The 20,819-nt window shown below is 50.2% G+C and overlaps 1 protein-coding gene across 4 annotated transcripts; it reads left to right on the forward strand.

The window, feature by feature from the left end:
* Positions 1-14,539: 14,539 nt before the first annotated feature.
* On the forward strand, positions 14,540-19,184 carry LOC127470313 (uncharacterized). Of its 4 annotated transcripts, none has more exons than XM_051785703.1 (4): positions 14,540-15,299; positions 16,962-17,090; positions 18,214-18,265; positions 18,799-19,184. In XM_051785703.1, coding segments are annotated over exons 1-4 (699 nt in total). In that variant the 5' UTR covers positions 14,540-14,782; the 3' UTR covers positions 18,800-19,184. The 4 variants fall into 4 exon arrangements, 3 of the variants coding, with proteins under 3 accessions (XP_051641663.1, XP_051641653.1, XP_051641674.1); XM_051785693.1 differs by having other exon boundaries at positions 18,867-19,184; XR_007904265.1 differs by having other exon boundaries at positions 14,550-15,299; positions 17,425-18,265.
* The last annotated feature ends 1,635 nt before the right edge of the window (positions 19,185-20,819 follow it).

The following is a 20,819-nucleotide window of genomic DNA, read 5'->3' on the forward strand; positions in this document are numbered from 1 at the left end:
CATTTGATCCCATACACGATACAATGTACTTGCTGCAGCATCTTCTGTGCAAAATGCAGCACAAACCTGTCCCCAAACCCTTTGAGAGGAACCCTCGCAGTTCCTTGTGGTCAAGACATTTGCAGCAATGGCATCTTGGTTTTTTGGCCAGAAAACAAGGAAACAAACCACTTGCATGTGGAACCTGCAAGCCTGATGTGTTCTTCCTCATTAAAGAAAATAAAATAAAAGAGTGTAGGGATAGGATGAGGGGGAATGGCCTTAAGCTGAAGGAAGGCAGGGTTAGATGGATTATTGGGAAGGAATTCTGGGCTGGGAGGGTGCTGAGGCCCTGGCACAGGTTGCCCAGGGAAGCTGTGGCTGCCCCATCCCTGGAAGTGTCCAAGGCCAGGTTGGAGCAACCTGGGCTAGTGGAAGGTGTCCCTGCCCATGGCAGGGGGTGGGACTGGATGATTTTAAGGTCCTTCCCACCCAAACCATCCTGGGATTCTATGGTTCAATGAAAATAAACCCCATGGCTCCCAGGCAGCCTCTGGGAAAGCTCTCCGGCACCTTCTGGGAATTTTTGGGGACCAATGTTGACTTTGAAACAGCTGAAAACTTTGAATAACTCTTTACTTCACTTGCCAAAAATATTATCTTCTTGAATACCTGGTTATTAAAGATTCAGAGCTTCTCATCTGCTCTGAGACCATGAACCATTTTGTACTGAGAGAATTCCAGTGTTTGCTGAGCACAGGTGTAAAAGCCTTTGCAGGGCAGAGCAGTGGGAAGGGCTTGGCTGCAGCAAAACAATTACATATTCAAGATACCCACCACAATCCTGTTTATTCTGTTAAATACAGCAGCAAATTCTGTCATCAAGTTGATTTTTGCTCTTTTACCAAAAGGCTCCAGAAGATGAACTTTGGCAAACAGGGATCAGTGGCTTCAGGGCAGTCTGGGCACAAACAAAACTTCTTTGCTCTTCAGCAATGAGTAACTTCATCTGAGCTGAAGCAAGACTGGAGGTATGGCTCTCATTATGTATTGTTTATTATTATTATTTACTATTTTTTATTCTTTCTTAGAACCAGTTTTTGGTTGGGTTCACCCTCCACACTTTGTGCTGGAGCTCAGACAAGAGGTTGTATCAAGGATATGATTTATGATCTTTGTTATAGATCAGATTAAATGATTCAAGAGGTTCTTTCTGGCTGTGAAAACAGAGTTTGTGATTCTTAAAAATAGTGACAGTGTGCTGAAGACTTCTCCCAGGATTCCCTATGGAGATGGACTCCAGCCCAAGACGTGCACAAGGAATAGTGCACTCTGTGCCAAGGAATTGGGTTAGGAGATTACTGTGGTTGGGGTTACAAATGAGGTGTATCAGGTGGGTGGAAAGACAGAAGATCTATTGGGACATTCCCATCAGCTCCTGCATTACCCATTCTCCCCTGGGGAGGGGCTGATGGACATCCTGGAAGTGAAACATAAAATACTGGAGGTGGGGCACACCAGTGTTTCCCTCCAACACCTACAGTCCTTGTTCGAAAGATGGGTTTTAACTTCGTATTTGCCTAGTTTGCAGAGTGGATTCCTGTGGTAGCATTCCATCATCCTGTGATTATTAACGGAATTAATAATGGTATTGATAAATTAATAAGGGAGGACATTTCACATTCTTCACAATTCAAACAGCTCAGGGGAGTGTGATGGTCCTGAACATGGGGATGGTGCTGGGTTGATGATTTTAGAGGTCTTTTCCAAACTTAATGATTCTATGACCTAATCCCAGGATCTGGTTCTGGTTCCCAGCAGAACCATCCCCATCTCCAGCTCAGCCTCGCATGGCACACATGGACTATCTGTATTTCTGTGTTTATTTGTTTAGAGCCAAGCCTGAACTCCCCTGATAGCCCTGATTTCTGTAGGATCAAGCTCAGCTCAGAGCACATGGTTTGTTTGGTTTTTTTTCTCCTTGCTCCTCTTTTCCAGGAAGGCTGATAAAAAGCAATCCAAAGGTCCTCGGTGGATCCAACCTGTCAGCTCTGACTGTGCACAGGGATGAGATGCCCTCAGCGGTGTGAGGTTTGATCAGACCCATCCAAACACAGAGATAAGACAATCTTCTTCAATAATTGAAGTGGTATTAAGGTCGGGCCTCTCACTTTTAGTGCTTTTCAACTCTCTTGCCAATTATTTCCTTGCTCTTTGCAGAGAAATTACACTTCTCTCGGTTTGGCATTTGTTCTGCTTTGTGCCAGGGGCTCCCAGCAGCTTCAGCACAGCCTGACCTCCCAGAGCAGCAGGAATATCATAACTTGTTTTCATGGAGACTGGAGGAAAGGAATAAATAAATGTGGCTGGAAATAGCAAGGCTTCACCTGCTGCCTCCAGGATAAACCAGGGAGAGCCATGGTCTGGTTGTGAGATTACACAAAGAGGGGACAGCCCCAGGTGTTGTCCCTGTCTCTGTGTCACCAGGGCCATGGTTGGTGCTGTGGGATTTGTGTGGCCTCATCATTCTCAAGGGATGGGGAGCAAACCCCAACCCATGTGCTGCTTCACCAGGGCTACCCCTCAAGAACCAACGTGGTGGGCTTGGAGCAACCTGGGCTAGTGGAAGGTGTCCCTGCACATGGCAGGGGGTGGAAACGAGGTGACATTTAAGGTGCCTTCTCAACAAACCATCCCATGATACAACATAAAAATTAAATGGAGCTGCTGGAGAGAGTCCAGAGGCAGCCACAGAGCTTCTCCAAGGACTGGAGCCCTTCTGCTCTGGAGCCAGGCTGGGAGAGCTGGGAGTGTTCACCGGGAGAAGAGAAGGCTCCAGGGAGACCTGAGAGCCCCTTCCAGGGCCTAAATGGGCTCCAGGAGAGCTGGAGAGGGACTGGGGACAATGGATGAAGGGACAGGACAAGGGGGAATCTCTTCCCACTGCCCTCTGGGCAGGGTTAGATGGGATATTGGGAAGGAATTCCTGGCTGGGAGGGTGGGGAGGCCCTGGCCCAGGTTGCCCAGAGAAGCTGTGGCTGCCCCAGCCCTGGAAGTGTTCCAGGCCAGGTTGGAGGGGCTTGGAGCAACCTGGGCTAGTGGGAGGTGTCCCTGCCCACGGCAGGGGTGGAACTGGATGATCCTTCAAGTCCGTTCCAACCCAAGCCATTCCATGATTCTGAGACTGCCCAAACACGGCAGGGATGGCATTTATTTGGGATGTGCCCAGAGTCACTGGGTGATGTTCCAGCATGAGCTGGGAGATGTACCTTTACAATACACCACTGAAAAATTCCATAAAATTCCATCTGGCTGGTGGAATTGCAGCCTGGGAGCCAGAAAAGCTCCGATTTGGATCCCAGTCTTATTGTTAAGCTGCTGTGTGGTCCTGAAAGATCATTTCTCATTCTTCTCTTATGCTTTACTTATGAGGTTACAACACTTCTGGAGCAGCAAATTTCTGTCTGAGGAAAGTTTTGATGCTGTCTGTGCCAGGGGTGGCTTTGTCATGGTTAAGGTTTCTAGGTGAGTTATATAATTATATATATATATATATATATATATATATAAAATTGTACATCTATTTATTTATTTATAATATTACATACATAATTATATATAATGCCTATAAATAATTATATACAATATATACAATTATATATAATACACATATAATTATATATAATACATATATAGTTATTTATAATGCATATATAATTATATAATATAATAATAATTATATGATGTAATACTACTATCACTGGTAACAAATAAAGTTCAGGAATGCTCTTTGGGGCCAGCACTGTTTCATTCTCCCACATCCATCTGCTTCCAGGTCCTACAGGGATCCTCCAGAGACTGCTGGTGAAGGTGGGTCTTCCAAAAACTGCCCTGACAATGAAAATGGACATCTGGTGTCAGATCATTCCTTTTTATTTGCTGCTTGGAGGGAATTTCTTAGAATAATGACTTTCCTTGTCAGAGGATTCAATCTGCCCTCACTCTGCCTTGGATATTTTCTCACACAGAAGAGCAGGTGAATTTTGTCAGAGCAGAAGGTTGGGGTGGGTTAATCCCAGAAATTCTCAGCTCAGATCCTCCTCACCCCTGGTGAAATGAAAAGGTGAACCCAGGTGGGACTTCTGAGGTGGTTCAACTCTAAAATTGATTTAAAAATACAAGTCAAAATTGCCAGATTGGGAGGGGAAATTTTAAGCTGTGTCAAACCTGCCTTGTAACTTCCTCATGCCCACTGTGGCAGCAACTACTCCTGCCCTGTCACAGGCACTAATTACCCCAAACAGCACATTCCTCTGGGAGCAGACAGACTTTTCCAGGCCTTGTTATTCCTCATTACTTGAATCACTCTGTCTTTATCTCCTTTGATTCTGCTGGGACACCTAGACAATTTTCCAAGGCTGTGAGCGTGGGATTTGGAAGGAATCATTGCCTGGCACTGATGCTGAAGCTGAAGCTGCTCTCTTGTGATTTGCCAATAAACCAGAAGGCACTTTGCCACCTGATACTGCTCAAAATTGGGGTTGGGGTGAGATGGTAAATTACGGCCTTTCCCTTTCTGTAGCTGTTTGATAGAGCTGGTTTGGGTGTCTGGTGTAGTCAAACTGAAGGTGTTTTACCCTCCCTCGTATTAAAAAACAAACAAACAAACAAACAAACAGTTGAATTGAGCTCTGTGTTCCCAGAAGTGGCTGCATTCCATTAGTTTGCATATGATGGGAGGAAAAAGATTGGCACAGCAGGAAATACCTCCTTTCCTCTCTTCTTGTTCCAGAGGGACCCCGAAAACTCATGGGCACTGATGCCCTGAGAGCTGTGCTCCAACTCCTGCCTGGACAGTGAGACATCCAGGTGATTTATGTGTGTCCTGGTTTATAGACTCCAGTCCAGTTCTTCTGAGACTGATGCCGTTCCTGGGATACCAGTCTGAAGGGAAACATTCCTCCCACAACCCATGGCCCTCTGAAAGTTGTCCTGTGTCATTATTTGTCCTGTGTCACTGCCTTGTGCAGGATGTGTCCCCCATTTCTGGTTGTCTGAGCTGTTTTGTGTCAGTGGTGCTTGTTTGTCTCTCCTACCACCTTCTGGTTCCTTCCTTTAATGTTTGCCAGCTTTATGTTTAACTCTTAATGAGTTCTAATTAGCCATCACCCATGAATGCCATTAAAAAAATGCCAGAATCATCCTTGAGCTCTCATCTGTCTTTTTCCTGCTCTGATGGGACTGAGTTCCTAATTACAAAGGAGTAAGGAACAAGAAAGAAGATATAGAAGATACATAAGATCAGAGGAACTGTTCTGTCCTTGCTAGATCCTGCTTGACAGTCTGATTATCCTCAAGATAATCTGTCCTGGTGCAGTCCCAGAGGAGAAGGATGAGCAGCCATGGAGGCAGTGGAAGGAGATTGAGGCTGATGTGAAGATGTGTGTGAAGTTCAGGTTCATCTTGGCACAGTCCTGCTGGAAATCTCAATCCCACAAGGTTAATGGTTGCAGGAAAAGGAATGCTGGGGGGGCTGGGGAAGTGAGGGCTTGTTCCAGCTCAGCGTAAGCTCTGGCAGGGGGTCTGCACTCCCTAGGAGCCTCACACACACCCGGGGGGTGCAAGGACACATCGAAGTGACAAGATGTGTCACCAACCCAGAGATGGTCATTTGCAGAATCCTGCAATCATTTAGGTTGAAAAAGACCTCCCAGATCTTTGAGTCAGCCACTGAACAGCCTTGGGCTGCTGCTGCTCCTGCTCTGTGGTGACAGAGAAGTTTTTGCCTCAAGGAACCCAATCATGGAATGGCTTGGGTTGGAATGGACTTGAAGGATCATCCAGTTCCACCCCTGCCGTGGGCAGGGACACCTCCCACTAGCCCAGGTTGCTCCAAGCCCCTCCAACCTGGCCTGGAACACTTCCAGGGCTGAGGCAGCCACAGCTTCTCTGGGCAACCTGGGCCAGGGCCTCCCCACCCTCCCAGCCAGGAATTCCTTCCCAATATCCCATCTAACCCTGCCCAGAGGGCAGTGGGAAGCCATTCCCCCTTGTCCTGTCCCTTCATCCCTGGTCCCAAGTCCCTCTCCAGCTCTCCTGGAGCCCATTTAGGCCCTGGAAGGGGCTCTCAGGTCTCCCTGGAGCCTTCTCTTCTCCCGGTGAACACTCCCAGCTCTCCCAGCCTGGCTCCAGAGCAAAGCGGCCACAGCCCTCGGAGCATCTCCATGGCCTCCTCTGGACTCTCTCTAGCAGCTCCATTTAATTTTTATGTTGTATCATGGGATGGTTTAGGTGGGAAGGGACCCTTAAAGCTCATCTCATCTCACCCCTGCCATGTGCAGGGACACCTTCCACTAGCCCAGGTTGCTCCAAGCCCTGTCCAACCTGGCCTTGGACTCTTCCAGGGATGGGGCAGCCACAACTTCTCTGGGCAGATATTTCATCATTTCACCATTAACAGACTTTTCTAGTGTTGGACCATTTGGATGTGGAAATTCCTCCGAGGCTCAGTGCTGTCAGTCCAGGATCCTTGGCAGAATTTTGGGAGGAATTTTGTCCCGTAGGAAGGCGTCAGTATTTCATCCAACAAACAATTGAGCAGAGGAAAACATCCCACATGTCCTGCCTAGTCCCAAGCAAGGCCATGCAGAATTTCTCTTGCTTTCTCCATTGGGAATATGGACCCCAGTGGTCTTTGCTGGAAGTAACAGAAGGATATGGCCCTGTTAGGAATTCTCTGTGGATTTGGCCCACTGCCAGCAGCTTCTGCCAGGTGAAGCAGAGGGGAAATGGTGCTCTCTAATCCTGGATCTTGGACTGCACCAAAGGCTCCAGCCCTTGGTAACACAGGACCTGTGTCAGGACAGAGGGAACACACTGTTTGCAAGTGGAGGAGCCATTCCTGGGGGAAGGCAGCCTGTTCCTGACTGGGGATGTCTAGAGAGAGACTGGAGGGATCACAGGATGCTCCAAGTCTCCATCCCTCTAAATAGCAGAGAATTTGGAGTCAGTATTTACATTCAACTCTGTTGCCTCAGTGCCAGAGTGATAAGTCAGAGAGACAACAAGAGTGGTTGAAAATTTGACTTGGAAAGGTGGCTCAGATTGCTCGGGAGGCACCATCTACCTTAAGGGCAAACTGGGAGGACATGGCAAGGAAGGAAAAATTGGGAGGATGTGAAGACGGAGGACAGACAGGCTGTTTGTAGGAGCTGTGGAGGAGCCCCAAGGGTCAGGGAGGAAAATAAACAGTGGGAGAATGGACAAAGTATATTCTGCTCCCAGCACTGAGACTGATTTCTGGAATGATTTTGAACTGTTCATTTATCTGGGTGTCGCTTGACAGAGCTGGAAACTTGACCTCTTGTTGCTGCTGAACAATTTTTAAGAGGAGCCCTGAAGCCCCCAGAGAACAGGCAGTTGGGTGGGTGCTGCTGGGTCACCTCTTTCAGTTCTAATCCAGGAATTAATGCAGAGTCTTTGTGCAACAAATACGCCCCTCTCTGCTGAAAAACACAGCAATGGTGATGATAAATCTGTGAGATGCTCTGGGTTCTGTGGATGAAAAAGGACTTAGTTGTGCTGGGGTCATGTTTTAAAATTCCAAAAAAAGAACATCCCAGAGCGCTGCCAAGGTTAAGTGGCTGCTCGAAGCTGTTGCCACAGAGTTTCCAGGAGAGAGTGATTTTTATGGACTAAAATTGGCAGCTGTGTGGCTGCCTGTCAGGTGGGCACTGTTCTGTCTTGGAGCTGGATTTTCTAAGGTGGACAAGCTGGACCAGAACTGCTGAGGGTCTGTGTTTACAGAAGAAGCTTCTCTGGCACTGACATGTTGTTTGAGGTGTCTCTTCAGTCAGAGGAGTTATAGGTGCTCACAGAGATGTCAAAATATTGAATGTTGAATTATTTCCTATTTAGATAAAGTTCAAAAATGTTTTCACAAACCTAAACCTAAATATTGTCCTGTAAGTCTGGTGCCAGCACTACAGAGCCCCAGGGCTGGTGCCCCAGGGGGTTCTGCACCACATGTACAACTGATTTAGACATCAATGGGCACATTTGTCATAATAATTCATCATCTTTGATTCCCATAAGAGAAGGATGAGATGTCACTTTCCTTGCACAGAGCTGGAAACATGACTTCTTGTTGCTGCTGAACGATTTTTAGGAAGAGCCCTGAAGCCCTCAGAGAATGGGCATAGGTACAAAAGGAATCCAGGAATCTGAAAATACCAGACTGAGCCTTCCAGGGGTTCACTGTTTTGAGGTAGTTGACAAATGATCAAGGTCCCTGCTCTAAAAATCAGTCTCCTGGGTTTAACACTCCATGTGAGCAGCTGGACCTTCCCTGAGCAGTGTGTTCACCTGAAGGTTTTATTAAACAATTATCACTGGCAGCCTCCTGTATGTCAAGCAGAGAATTGTTCTCCAGCAGGCCCAGGGACGGATGTGTTTAACAGTCCCACATTTCCAGCTGCAAACCTAGCTTTGAGCTGCAGGATTTGCTTTGCTCAGTTCTTCCAGTTGATACCAGTCTCAACAATCTCGGTCCAAAATGGTTTGGGGAGAGGAGGAGACAGTTTCAGGACAAATGGACATGTATCCACACCACTGGGAAGTGAGTGTATGAAGGTTTCAGTGGAGCTGTGGGGTTGTTGTGTGTGCTCCAGAGACCCTCTGCAAACAGTGACCAGGTTTGGAGACACTCCACAGCGTTCAGGAGCTTTGGGATCGAGTCCAGAGAAGGGAACAGAGCTGGGAAGGGGCTGGAGCAGCAGGAGCGGCTGAGGGAGCTGGGGGGGCTCAACCTGGAGAAAAGGAGGCTCAGGGGGGACCTTCTGGCTCTGCAACCCCCTGACAGGAGGGGGGAACTGGGGGGGGGGGGGGGGTCGGGCTCTTCTCCCAGGGAACAAGGGACAAGATGAGAGGGAATGGCCCCAAGTTGCACCAAGGTGGGCTTAGATTGGATATTGGGGAAAAATTTCTTCATGGAAAGGGCTGTCCAGCCCTGGCACAGCTGCCCAGGGCAGGGGTGGATTCCCTATCCCTGGAAGTGCACAGAAAAAGTGTGGATGTGGCACTTGAGGTCATGTTTTAGTGGTGTTGGTTGATGGTTGGGTTTGGGGATCTCAGAGATCTTTTGCAACCTTAACAGTTCCACGATTCTATTCGCTGTAGCTGCAGCTCCCCCCTTGGTCTCTGCTGGATCATCAGCCCAGAGGTTTGGGCACCACGGTGGGACAGAAATCCCAGGAATGCCAGGCTGGTGGTGCTGTGCTGGGGACAAAGGTGTCCTCCAGAAGACCCAGATCTGCTGCCTTTGTGTCAGCAAGCAGTGGGTGAAAGCCTGTCAGAATTCCTTCCCTGCTTCTCCCTGTCATGTTCCACTGGAAAAATTACAAACCAGAACCGTCTTATCTGCTTTTAGGGATGTTTAAGGCATAAATTATGCAACAAATGGAGTTGACTACAAAGGGAATGAAAGCTCACACTGATGTGCTGCTCAGCAGAGCTGGAGCTGAGGAACTGGAATGGGAATCACTTAAGGAAGCAGGAAGGGAGAATATAGGGAGATGGATGCAATTCCAACCCCTCCTAAGGACTAGAATGGGGATGGGTCCATTCACCACTCCCATTTAATCTAGATATGATTTCTCTTTTGTCTCGTGCTGCCAGAAGCGGGATGAATAGTTTAATTAGTTTGAGGAGACTGGATCAATAGCTGGTTAAACAAACAATTTTATCCTCCTTTCAGAGCTTGGATTTAGTTTTGGCTACTTCTGGAAGGTTTGTAGCAATTTGGCCAGGATTAGTGATGCTTATAATGTGCTTTTTTTATGGGTTTGGGCTTTTTTTTTACCCTTGTTCATTTGGATGCTTTTTCTTGTTTAATAGAAAACAGGAGGTAAACAGCAATCACATAAGAAATTCTACTCCTGAGCTTGGTGCTTAAGGCCATGGATCAGGAAGGAAAAGGGCTACAGGAGATTTTGAGTGGATACTGAGATGTGTTGAGTGCTTTAAACCAACCAGTCCATCAGTGCCTGGTAACTATTTGACCCACATGAAATCCTGAGTATAATGCACATCAAAAAGCCTCTGTGCTGCTCAGGCTCCTTGCTCCTCCCTGGCTGTGACTGCTGGAGCCTTAGGCTATGGATATGTTGGATTACAGGGTTGTAATTAGAAGTCCAAGCCTGCTGGCCATTCCTCTGCTCTCTCTTATCTTGATTTTCCAGCCTGAGAGGTGCTCTTTGGAAAATCCAAGGCAAGTTTTTCAACTCTTGGAAATCCAGAAAACTTCCTGTCTGGGCTCAGATTTGATATTTAAACACAACTCTTATCAAACCAAGGCTAGGATGAACCACATCGTGATCGCTCAGGACCTGCAGCCCAGCAGGGGATCTGATAAGGAAGGACTCTGACACCCTAAAGAGACCCTTTGAAATTCTGCTTTGAGCTGATTTGTATTCAGTGCATAGCGAAGCCCAAAGCACTCAGCCAGTGAGACATGAAACTGCTCCTCTCATGGATCATTCTCTGGCCTTTCATATCTTAGATACTCAGGGAAAATAGGTCTGGCTCCTGCATATTGAGCAAAGGGCATGTTTTGCCCCAGGGTGGGAATGCTGAAGTGATATTCCAAGAAAATACTGTGTGTATCTTTTTTTTTTTGTATGTGAGTTCTTTTTGGTTTTTTTTCTTTCTTTTTGCAAGATTGGAAACTTGCTACTTTACTTTCCAGCTTCCCTAAAGAACAAGGAATTCTCATCATGTTGCTTGCATTATGTTGAATTAAGAAGACACATGGACACATTAATGAAACAGGAACTACACATTTTATTCTACACATTTTATTCTACACATTATTTTGTTCTATGGGCTGTTTTAAGAGGACACAGTGTGTTTCCAGTCATGGCTTCCCTAAGTTCCATCTTTTTTCTTTTCTAAGGCACCTGAAGCTGGAAACATTTCTGCTTGGCTGACACACCAGTGGGTGCAGGGCAGGAGGAACAGGTGACAGAGGGACAATATTCCTGACAAAGTCTTAATATGGGCTACAAGGAAAAATACCATGAAAAGGCAGATCCAGGAGGGTGGAAAGGAGAGGGATAACACATTTAAAACCAGCTCCAGCTCATAAAACATCTCCAGCTGATATTCTCTCTCTCTATTATATATATATATATGTATATATATATAAACATATATAAATATTCTACTGCATATTTACTGACTGTTCAGCACAGGGAGAGTGCAAACACAGGTTGAATTTCCACACAGGATTTTCCCTCTGTGGGAAGAGTATTGTCTGATTTGGTTGGTGTGCCAAGACACAGGACTGGCAGCGCAGACAGAGTTGATCCAAGGCCAGGCAGAGCAAGACTGGCACAGATTTCTTTGAATCGAGAGAGGAGTCACGGCAGGTGTGCTGACCTCCACTCGGAGGGCAGGCGGCATTGCTTCCAGGTGTGCTCCCAGAGAGCCGCCACCTCTCCGAGGCTGCGCCAGGTGGAGGGAATCCCTCACCCCTCGCCCCGGGGCCTGCCGGGGAGAACTGGCACTCGCTGCTGCCGCTGCCCGGGTGCACGTGCCTGGCGTCCCGGCAGTGCCGGATCATGCCCGTCCGTTCCTTGTGGCGGAGCGGGGCATCCGCGGCTCAGGGACCGCGCTGCCGCGGGGGGGGGAGTTGGAGGGGCCGGCGGCCCTCCAGGTAAGCGCTCCCCTGCCCGCGGGCGTGCGAGCTTGCGCTTGAATAGCTGCGTCATCCCTTGGGAGCTGCAGCCCGGGCACGTGTGTTTTCCAAGGCTGCGGGCTCCTGGCATCGATGGGAACAGGACAGGATGTTTGGGCAGGAGCTGGGGGGTGCCCTCAGCACTTGCCCTTGGGCAGTCCAAAGAAAGGGTGTTTTATGGCGTTCCCAGGAACTGCCCCCTGCCTTCTAAGGCTAAGGATGTGTGACAGCCAGAAGACAATTGGTGGGATTGGAGGCCACTTGCTGCCTTTTGGTCAGATGTGTAACTTGTGTAATGGGTGTGTTTCCTAGGAGAAAACATTCCGTAGTAGCAGAATGGTTTCCATAGACACCAAGTGAGTGCCACACAATAGCGTGAGCCTTCAAGTCCTGCAAGCCCTCCTGCAGACTTAGTGAAGTATTGAAGTGTGAACTGACTGCTGAGAGCACTGATGGGCACGGCAATCTACAACTGTGGTTCTTGGAACAGTGGTGGCTTGTGGCTGAAGTGCTGCTGTTTGAGAGGGCAGCGGTGGTGTCTGCTGCTGGGCAGATGCCTGGGAGTGGGTCATATCCAGGGGGCAGTGTAGGCAACACGAGCAGGATGTTGGAAGACGTGCGATTTCCTTGAAACTTCACCTGTTCGTTAGCTTTCCTCCCGTGGCTTGGAGTCTCTTCTGTAACTTGTGACCCGTGTCAGATGGTGGGGTTTCTTTGGTTTGATTTGGTTTGGTTTTTCTCGATCAAATGAAAAGGGTGGGTTTTACCACGGCAAAGATTAAGGAGGTTTTAAGAAACGCTGGAGAGAGCTGTCTAATGTTTCCATCAGGGCATCCAAGCTGTCTGCTGTCAGTGCAGAAAGGAAGGCAAGCTGCAGGGTTATTCTTGGCAAAGGGATGAAATAACGTTTATTGTTGCTTGGGCCCTTTATCGTTCTTAAAAATGAAGGAAAGACTTCCGAAAAGCAACGTCGGTCTTGCAGGACGTTTATTTTTGCCAATCTGTGCTCCGGGAGTCCCTGAGGTCTTTGGGGGCGAGGGGGGCGGCGCGCGGCTGCAGTGGCGCCCCCGGCCGTGTCCGCCAGGCGGCGACTGCGAGGCAGGGCCCGGCGCTCGGGGCGGGCTTGGAAGCGGCGCCTGCGCAGAGCGAGGCGTTGGCCGGGCCGGGCCTGAAGCGCGGGGGGCCGCGGGGCAGGGCAGTGGCCGGGGACCGGCCGGGGGCGGGGGGTAGGGTAGTGGTGCGGGGAGGTGGCCGCCTTCCACGGGTTTTCAAGAGAATAATAACGAAATTTAACAATAAAATAAAAATTTAAAAATACAACAAAAAAAAAACCGCATTAAACCCCGGAAATTTTTCTGCAGGAAGTGGGCTGTGACAGGGGAATTGTCTTCAAGAAGGCCCAGGATCGGGGCGGGCTCTGCGGCGGGGACGACTGCCCCTGCAGGACGAGGAAAGGCACCTTCCCCCCCCCACTCCCGAAAAGCTGGGAAGGGATAACATCTACCTGCAGCTGCCTGGAATTGCTATTGGCCCTGGGCTTTCTGTACCGTTCGTGGCCACGGGATGATGGCAGGATCGCTCCAGCCTTAGGACAGATGGCCTGAAGGCGAGCCCCGGGGCCTGTGCGGGGCAGGGCTGCCCCTCGGGCCCTGAGCGCGGGAGGGAATGGACTGGCCGGGCTTTGGCAATCTGGCCCCTAGAAAGACTAAGTGACCTCTTCCAACAAGGGAAGACTGAAGCAAGCGGTGCCAGAAAGAACTGGAGTTTCTGGAGAATAAAACCTGGAAGTATCCCCCGGAAAATCCCCCCGGGTGGCCACTGGTCTAACTTCCACAGACCGGTCGCCTTGGCCAGGAGTGTCCCGGCAGTCCTGCTGGAAGTGCGTTTGCCCATGATGTAATTTCCATTTGATGCTGGCAAAGCCCTTCTGAGTGAGCGTCAGTCCCTGGAATGAGTGGACCAGGCTTCCAGGGCACTAATTCCAGGCGTTGTGTTTAAAGGAAGAGCAGGGGAACCTTTCTCTGGCCCAGAGGAGCTGCAGTGTTTCCCTCTCTGGAAGAAATAAAAAAATAAAAACCAAACAAGAAATAAAAGAAAATGAAAAATAAAGAGAATAAAAAATAAACGAAATGAAAAAGGAAATATAAAATACAAAAGAAAATAAAAAAATTAAAAGCAAGAAAACTAAAAAGGAAATAAAATAAAAAGTGAAATAAAAGAGGAAAAAAACCCTTCTTGGGCACCCCGTTTACTTCCACCCCCCGCCCTCCGAACCGTAAATTGGGGGTCACCCCTAAAATGTGAGAAGGGGACCCCGAAACGTGGGTGGGGGAACCCCAGGGACACGGAAAAGTGGAGGGGGAGGCGCGAAATGTCAGGGAAGGGCCCCAGAATGAGTGGGACCCCAGAAAAGCAGGTGAGGCGTCCGCATAAGAAAGCGAAGCCAGAAGGTCACGTGGTGGAGGTCCACCAAGCTGGCGGCGTCGGTGCATGCGCAGTCATTTGTGAGACGCCCGCGATCACGTGGTAATTAAGGGCGGTCAAGAGAGGGAATGACGCATGCGCAGTGACTCTCATGGCACTGCAGCGCCCCCTGCTGAACTTAAGGGTGGCACTGCAGCGAAGGGCCCTGCACACGCGCGGTGCCTGCCGCGGCTGTTCTTGGGAGTCTCGCGGGTCCCGCCCGCACCGAGGGGAAGAGCAGCGGAGAACGGGGAGGGGGAGGCGGCCCTTCGGAGGCCTGCTCACGGGGGCGGGGCCCGCCAGGAGGCGGCTGAACCAGCGGCACCGAGCAGGGAAGGAGCGGCCGCGCTGGGGCCTGGCCGGTTCCCGGGGCACGACGGGACTTGTGGTCTCCCGTCTCTCTCGGGGGGGGGGGGGCAGACTAAAATGAAGATTTTGAGGTGAAACCGTAGAAATTAGTGAGGGACATTCAAAGGGTAAAGTTGGGGACCGGGAGTGGGAGCGACCGGAATATTTTCAACGCCTCAGCAAAGATGGCGCCCCCCGGACCTGAGGTCCTGCGAGGCCGCACAGAAAGATGGCGGCTCTCAGACCAGAAGTCCTCCAATGCCGTACAGAAAGATGGTGGCCCTGACCCGGAAGTCCGCCAAGCCAGAAGTAAAGATGGCGCTACCAGGAACGGAAATGAGCCAGGACGACACTAAACATGGTGGCGCGAGGCCCCCTGCCTCAGAGAGGCGTCTATCCTGTTGCCTGAGCTCCACCGCTACCCGGACCTCCACCCCGCGCTCGCAGCGCCGTCTCGCTGCAGTGCTTCCCGCTGTGAGGACAGGGCAGGGCTCTCGGCGGCGCCGGGCGCCGGCGGCAGGCACCGGAGCGGGCAGCCCCGCTTGGGGACGCGGCGCGCGGCTGACAAGCGAGGACCACACGCAGAAAGCGGACCGGCGCTCAGGCGGCTTCGCCGCCCCGCCCTGCCACTCCGTTCCGCTCTGCTCCCGCTCCCGCCCCGCTCGGTCCCGCCGTGCGCTGGAGGTGCTGTCGGGGCTGCGCCGCCGCGTTCCCCCCCGGAAGCGACCCACGGCGGCAGATCCAACGTCTGGCTCTCCAGGAGATCGTCCCCGGGGTAAGCGGGGCCCGGCGAGGGCGCGGCCGCTCTTCTGCCTCTCCCGCGGCCATCGGGGACTGCAGGGAGGGGAACTGACAGGCAAGTTTCTTGCCTCTGGGCAGCCGCACCTGCGTGCCGCCGCGAGGAGAAGGGGCGGAGAGAGCGGCAGGCGGGAGGGCCATGTTCAGATGTGCTCTGGCATTGCAGTTCCTCGGGGAGGGTCTGTGCTGCCTCAGGTATAGAGGAAGCGTATCTTGCAGTACCTGCTTATTCACTTGTTAGGCTCGCAAAAGACACAGGGGGCATGAAATCCCAGGGCAACTGCACTTGCCGTGTGGGCTGCAGGGAGAAGCAGCTGGGGGGGTTTGCTCTCTGCTTGTTCCCCACCTTCCCCTCGGTTCCCTGGGACTCCAGGTAATCACAGCTCACCTTGGCTTCTCCTGCACATGTAAAGGATTTACCATTAGCATTGCAGGAAATATTGGAGGAGGTAGCTGATCGTAGCACAGAAATAGCAATAAAGTTACTGACTTGCTGCTGACTGAGGCTTGGCCTCTGCTACTTGGAGAGTTAATGGAGATTTGCTTGGTTCAGTTCCATGAGAGAGAAGTGTGGAGAAAACTAGAGAGTGTGCTCTTTTGGGAGAAGACTCACTTTTCACCTGGGAGGGAAGAGAAACTCTGATTTTTCTCAAAAGAAAAAAATAGAGAGTGAGCTCGTAGAATAGTTCTGTTTTTGTTTTTTTTTTTGTCCCTCCCTCCATCTCCAGTTGTGGCAGATATTATTAACTATTGCACAAGTGTCTCTTGCTGGATTGGAGAATGGAGGATTGTTTCATTTCATTGGGTTTGCTGATCCTAAAACTACTGGAGTGGAATTTTAGCTCTAGACCAGACCAAATTTGAATTTTTGCTGGAGGAATGTATGGTGCTGAGCTATTTGAACTAAAACGTTGCTTCTTCCTTTGTGGCGTTTGGACACTGTGACTGCACTCTCTTAGAGAGACGTTTCGGTATTTTGTCAGAATGAAGCTTTTCTCATGCTGCTTATCATTACTGTTTGAATTTCACAATACTCATTGTAGTACGTTATTTAGGCTGTAGTGGAGAGAAGTTGGTGAAGTATTTAATAACAAATTGCAAGCATTTCCTTAGTAATTTTTGCAGACCTACCTGTCTAGTCCAGGGAATGTGAAGCTCAACTGTAATGCAATCCCTCTGTGCACATTGAACACACAGAGGATTTTTCTCCTGTTTTGGATGTCACTGGCAGGGTCTGTCTGTGCTTTAAAGCATTGGGTTTGTCTTTGCACAACAGTGTTTTCCATGCTTTCTTAATATCATGCCACTTTTAACTTACTGCAGATATTCAAAGAAAGTTTCCCGCTAGCTGGAAGGAAGGCAGTCTAGAGAAGTTTCCTTTCTGAATGCTCTAGGTGTGGGTGTGTGCTAGGACAAATACTTTTGCTGCTGCTTTGAGGGTTGTCTCTGAACTTGGTTTGCATTCTCTTTAAAAACAAAGGACTGAAAATCTATAGGGATAGGATTTGTAGCAGTTCACCTGTATGTGATACTTGCGTACTGTCTAGACCTGTCTCTTGAAAAAAAACTCCTACCTATAATAAGTAAATCAATAAAAACTGTCATTTCAGCTTAGTCTGTTCCACTTGTTCTCTCCTAGGTTCTGTGGTCACCTGTGCAAAACCTTCCCCATCTGCCCCTGACTGGAGTAGTTCAAATGCAGACAATCATATTGGTCAGGGATCAGCCTTGACTTCAGGAAAAGGAATTGCAACTAGTGAAGGACAAGGTATGTTCTTATGGGCTTGGCTGATCTTAAAATGTGGAGGATCTGAGCTGTGACCCCAAACCCAAGAGTGAGGCAGCTCTCCTGTGGAACAGAGCTGTGCCCTTCTGAGGGTATAAGGATGGACAGCCCAGGGCATCTCTGCTGTCATGAGAGGTTTGTGTGTGAGCAGCTGAGTCCAGCACCCGCTGTCCTTCCCATGAGCTCAGGACAACTGCAAAAGAGAACACCAGGCTTAGGATTTACACATCTTCACTGCTGCCCTGTTAGGTTAAAACACACTTACTCAGATTGAATTTGTTCTTGTTGTTGTTTCCTTTCCTATGATGTTTCCCAGATCATCTGTGACCTGGAAGGGAGGAAAGGCTCCAACAGAATGGCTTTTGCCTTGAGACAGAGAAATGAAGGGTTGGGCTCTGATCAGAGATGTTTGGCAGAGATGATGGTCAGTCCTTCCTCCTGAGAGAGCCTCACTTGCTCTCCCAGCTCCGAGACCTGCGCCTATGAGAAAACAAGCTGTGCAAACCCTAACTGTGTCAACAATAGAAGCCCGTCCAGCTGTCGTTGATCTGCACAGCCAGAGAACTTCCTCCCTGAGGACACTGCTGTCAGAGCTGTGAGATCAGAGCAGGAGGGTCAGGCCTGGCCTGAGCAGCCAGATGGGTCCCCCAGCCCCCTGCAACCTCCCCCACAGCGTTGCCCTGGTTTGACCCAATGGCTGCATGTCCCCCAAAGTACAGCAGGACCCAGGGAAAGGGTGTGTGGAGCAGCTGTGCAGCAATGAGGGACAGAGCTGCTTTGGGGAAGGCAGGAGGATGATTGCTTCCTCCAGCTCCCATGGACCTCTGAGCAAAGGGGGCGATTTCCAGCCCCTCTGAGGGATTTATATTGTGGGACCTGATATATGCTGGAGCCATTTTGAGAGCAAGAGGTATCCACCTGGAACCACAAACCCACCCAAAATTGCATTGGGGAGGTGTCAAACAGGAGACAAGGGAGATTCAGGAACGAGCCATGTGGGTGGGAAGGTTTTCACCCAGCACAGACTCTGCAGGTGGGAACGTGGACAGGGGCACCGGGCTGAGCTGGGTTGCTGCCCCTCTGACCAAAACCGTCTGTGCCCCAGGGTGCAGGTGCCACTGTGATGGCCCAGGACATCTGCAGCTCCCCAGGGGATGGTGAGTACCGGGATAGGTCCATAAATGGAGCTGTGGGTGACTGGAATTGGGAAGAAATAGGGGCTTTGTGTAGATGGCAAAATTGGGTGAACAATTTGTCCTGCATTTTGAGGGCCTTGCCTTGGCATAGCTAAAGCACAAACAACAAAAGAAGCTGCGTAGCTAACATGGCTACAGGCTCTGAAGTTAGAACTTCAGAGAAGGCTCCCTGCCAAGGTCAAGGAGGAGTCTTAGAAAGCTAAACAAGTTTTTTCGTCTCTTATGGACACCTGCGATGCTCCAATTAACACCGGACAACAAAGTATGTTTCTCTTATGTATCCAATGCTGTGTGAAGAAGAATCACACGTCCAGGTGTAGCAACAGTATATAATAAACGTTCTTCTTCTAATAAACGGACATTTTGCCGACCATATTGGCCTGTGAGCAGTCTGTTCCGAGCCCCTCCACCAGTAGCTTTGTTCTTTGGGGTTGGTTTGGTTGGTTTTGGTTTGTGACTGTGAACCCCTGAAGAGGAAACTCTTCCCCACCCAGATCTGAGACATTTTGCAGCCCTGAAAAAAGTAGAATTGTACCAGGCCATCCCTGTGCCATCTCTCCAGGTGACCTCCCAGCTCCTGCCCTCCAAGATCACCTCCAAGACTCAGCAGGGAGAGTTCATCTTTTGTAAGGAGTGGGTGTAGGGAACCGAGATTATATGACCCTGGGAGAAACATAGAAGGGGAACTTGGCAAGATGAATGCGGATGTGGTGAGATGTATCCTTGTGTGTGGGAAATTAATTGAGAGTAATTTTCTCCTAGACAGTGAATGCTTAACTAAAAAGTAGATATAGAGAAAAGTTACTAAAAAGAATTTACTGCTGATGTAACGGTATATAAACCGTGAAAGAACTGTAATAAATGATTCAATTATACCACACTCCTTGGAGTCCGTGCCTTAGTATGCCACAAGGGGTTTGAGGTGAACAGCCTGAAAGCCCAGCAGGGGCAGCTGAGCTATTCTGTGTCTTTAACCATGATGAGTGGGAGCTCAGGACATAAACATGTGGATACCAGCACAAGGACAACAGCAACCGAGTGAGAAACTCTGCCCTCAGTGCTCCCCAGAACCTGAGAGTCACAGGTGAGTCCTGGCACTGAGGAACAGGCAGGCAATACTCATAGGCCCAACAGACCCCAGGTGAGGGAGGGCACCCTACCCTGCCCCATGACATGTCCCTGGGCTCTTGGGATGCTGGGGGTCAGTGTGCAATTCAGCCCAGCCTTTGGCACCAGGGACACTCCTCCCAGTCCCGGGAGAGAATCCTGCTCCTCTCCTGCCCCAGCATCACGGAAAGGGGACAGTGGTGGTGCCAGATCTAATCCAGAGCCACAGGGCATTCATTCATTGATCCCCAGAGTTGATAGATGGTGGATCAGGGGGTCCCCACAGTGGCTGAGTCTGTGCAGTACCTGGGGGAGCTGCAGACTCTCAGCCTGTGCCTTTCTCCTCCCAGGCAGCAGGTCCAGCTCCCAGGCAGGGACAGCCACTGAAGGTCAGTGATTCCTTCCTCATGACCCTTGGCATAAGGCCCAAGGGCTGCCCAGCTGCCACCTCCAGGACACTGTGAGAGGATCATCAGTTGAGATCTTGCTTGACTCTAAGGGCATTTCTGCTTCCTCTCCCCATCATACCTTCTCCTGTCTCTCCTATACCTGTAAGAACCAATGTCAAGGAAATAGGGCAGATTTGCATGAGCTGCATCTTTCCATATTCATCCAGTGAATATGTGATCTGGGGACTCTGCTCAGTGTCAGGGATGGTCCCTGCACAAGACACTGTGAGATTCACAAGCTCTGCAATTCTCTGACAGGCAGCAACGCCTCCACCAAGACAGTGCTCCCACCCAGAAGCAAGTGGTGATTTGTGAGCCCTTTCCACCATTCCTTCCTTCTGGACATGTCTTGTCCACATTGTGACCCTCCCCTCTTCCAAAGCCAGCCATTCCCCTCTGGATCTGGATCCTGTGCTGTGTCCTCACCTTGCTCCTCTTGTCATTTGCCCCCATCATCACCCTCATGCTGGAGAGATGGAGCCACTGGGGCACTGGGACTGCCCAACCTGGAAACATCTCCATCCCTAGTGGGGATGCCCTCCCTGCCCTGGACTTGCTTCTGTCCCCTGTCTCTCATGAACAGAGCAGGACCAACCCCTGCCCCAGCTCCCCTTTGGGCTCAGCCCAGTTGGGGCAGTGCCCAAGGACTGTGCTGCCATTGCCCTGCTCTGCTGTGCTCAGCCCCTGCTCTGTCCTCAGCCCTGTTGGACTTGCACCAACCCAGCTGTGCTGAATCCCCACTGATGCCCCTCCTGCTCCCAGAGAGCAGCATCTCCAGCTTATGGGAAAGGGAGAGGGGATGCAGCCACCTCCTGTGTTATCCAACACAAGATGGCGTTCACGTGGAACCTTGATGTCTGTCTCTCCCCTCTGTGAGGATCTGTGGGCATGTGCTGGAAATTCCTGGAGGAGCTGCAGTTCCTGGAGGAGCTGCATTTCTCCTGTTCCCCCTATAGTCA

This window comes from Manacus candei, unplaced genomic scaffold (genome assembly GCF_025592945.1).
Source record: "Manacus candei isolate 608988 ecotype Guabito, Panama unplaced genomic scaffold, ASM2559294v1 h1tg000003l, whole genome shotgun sequence".
Lineage (NCBI taxonomy): Eukaryota > Metazoa > Chordata > Aves > Passeriformes > Pipridae > Manacus > Manacus candei.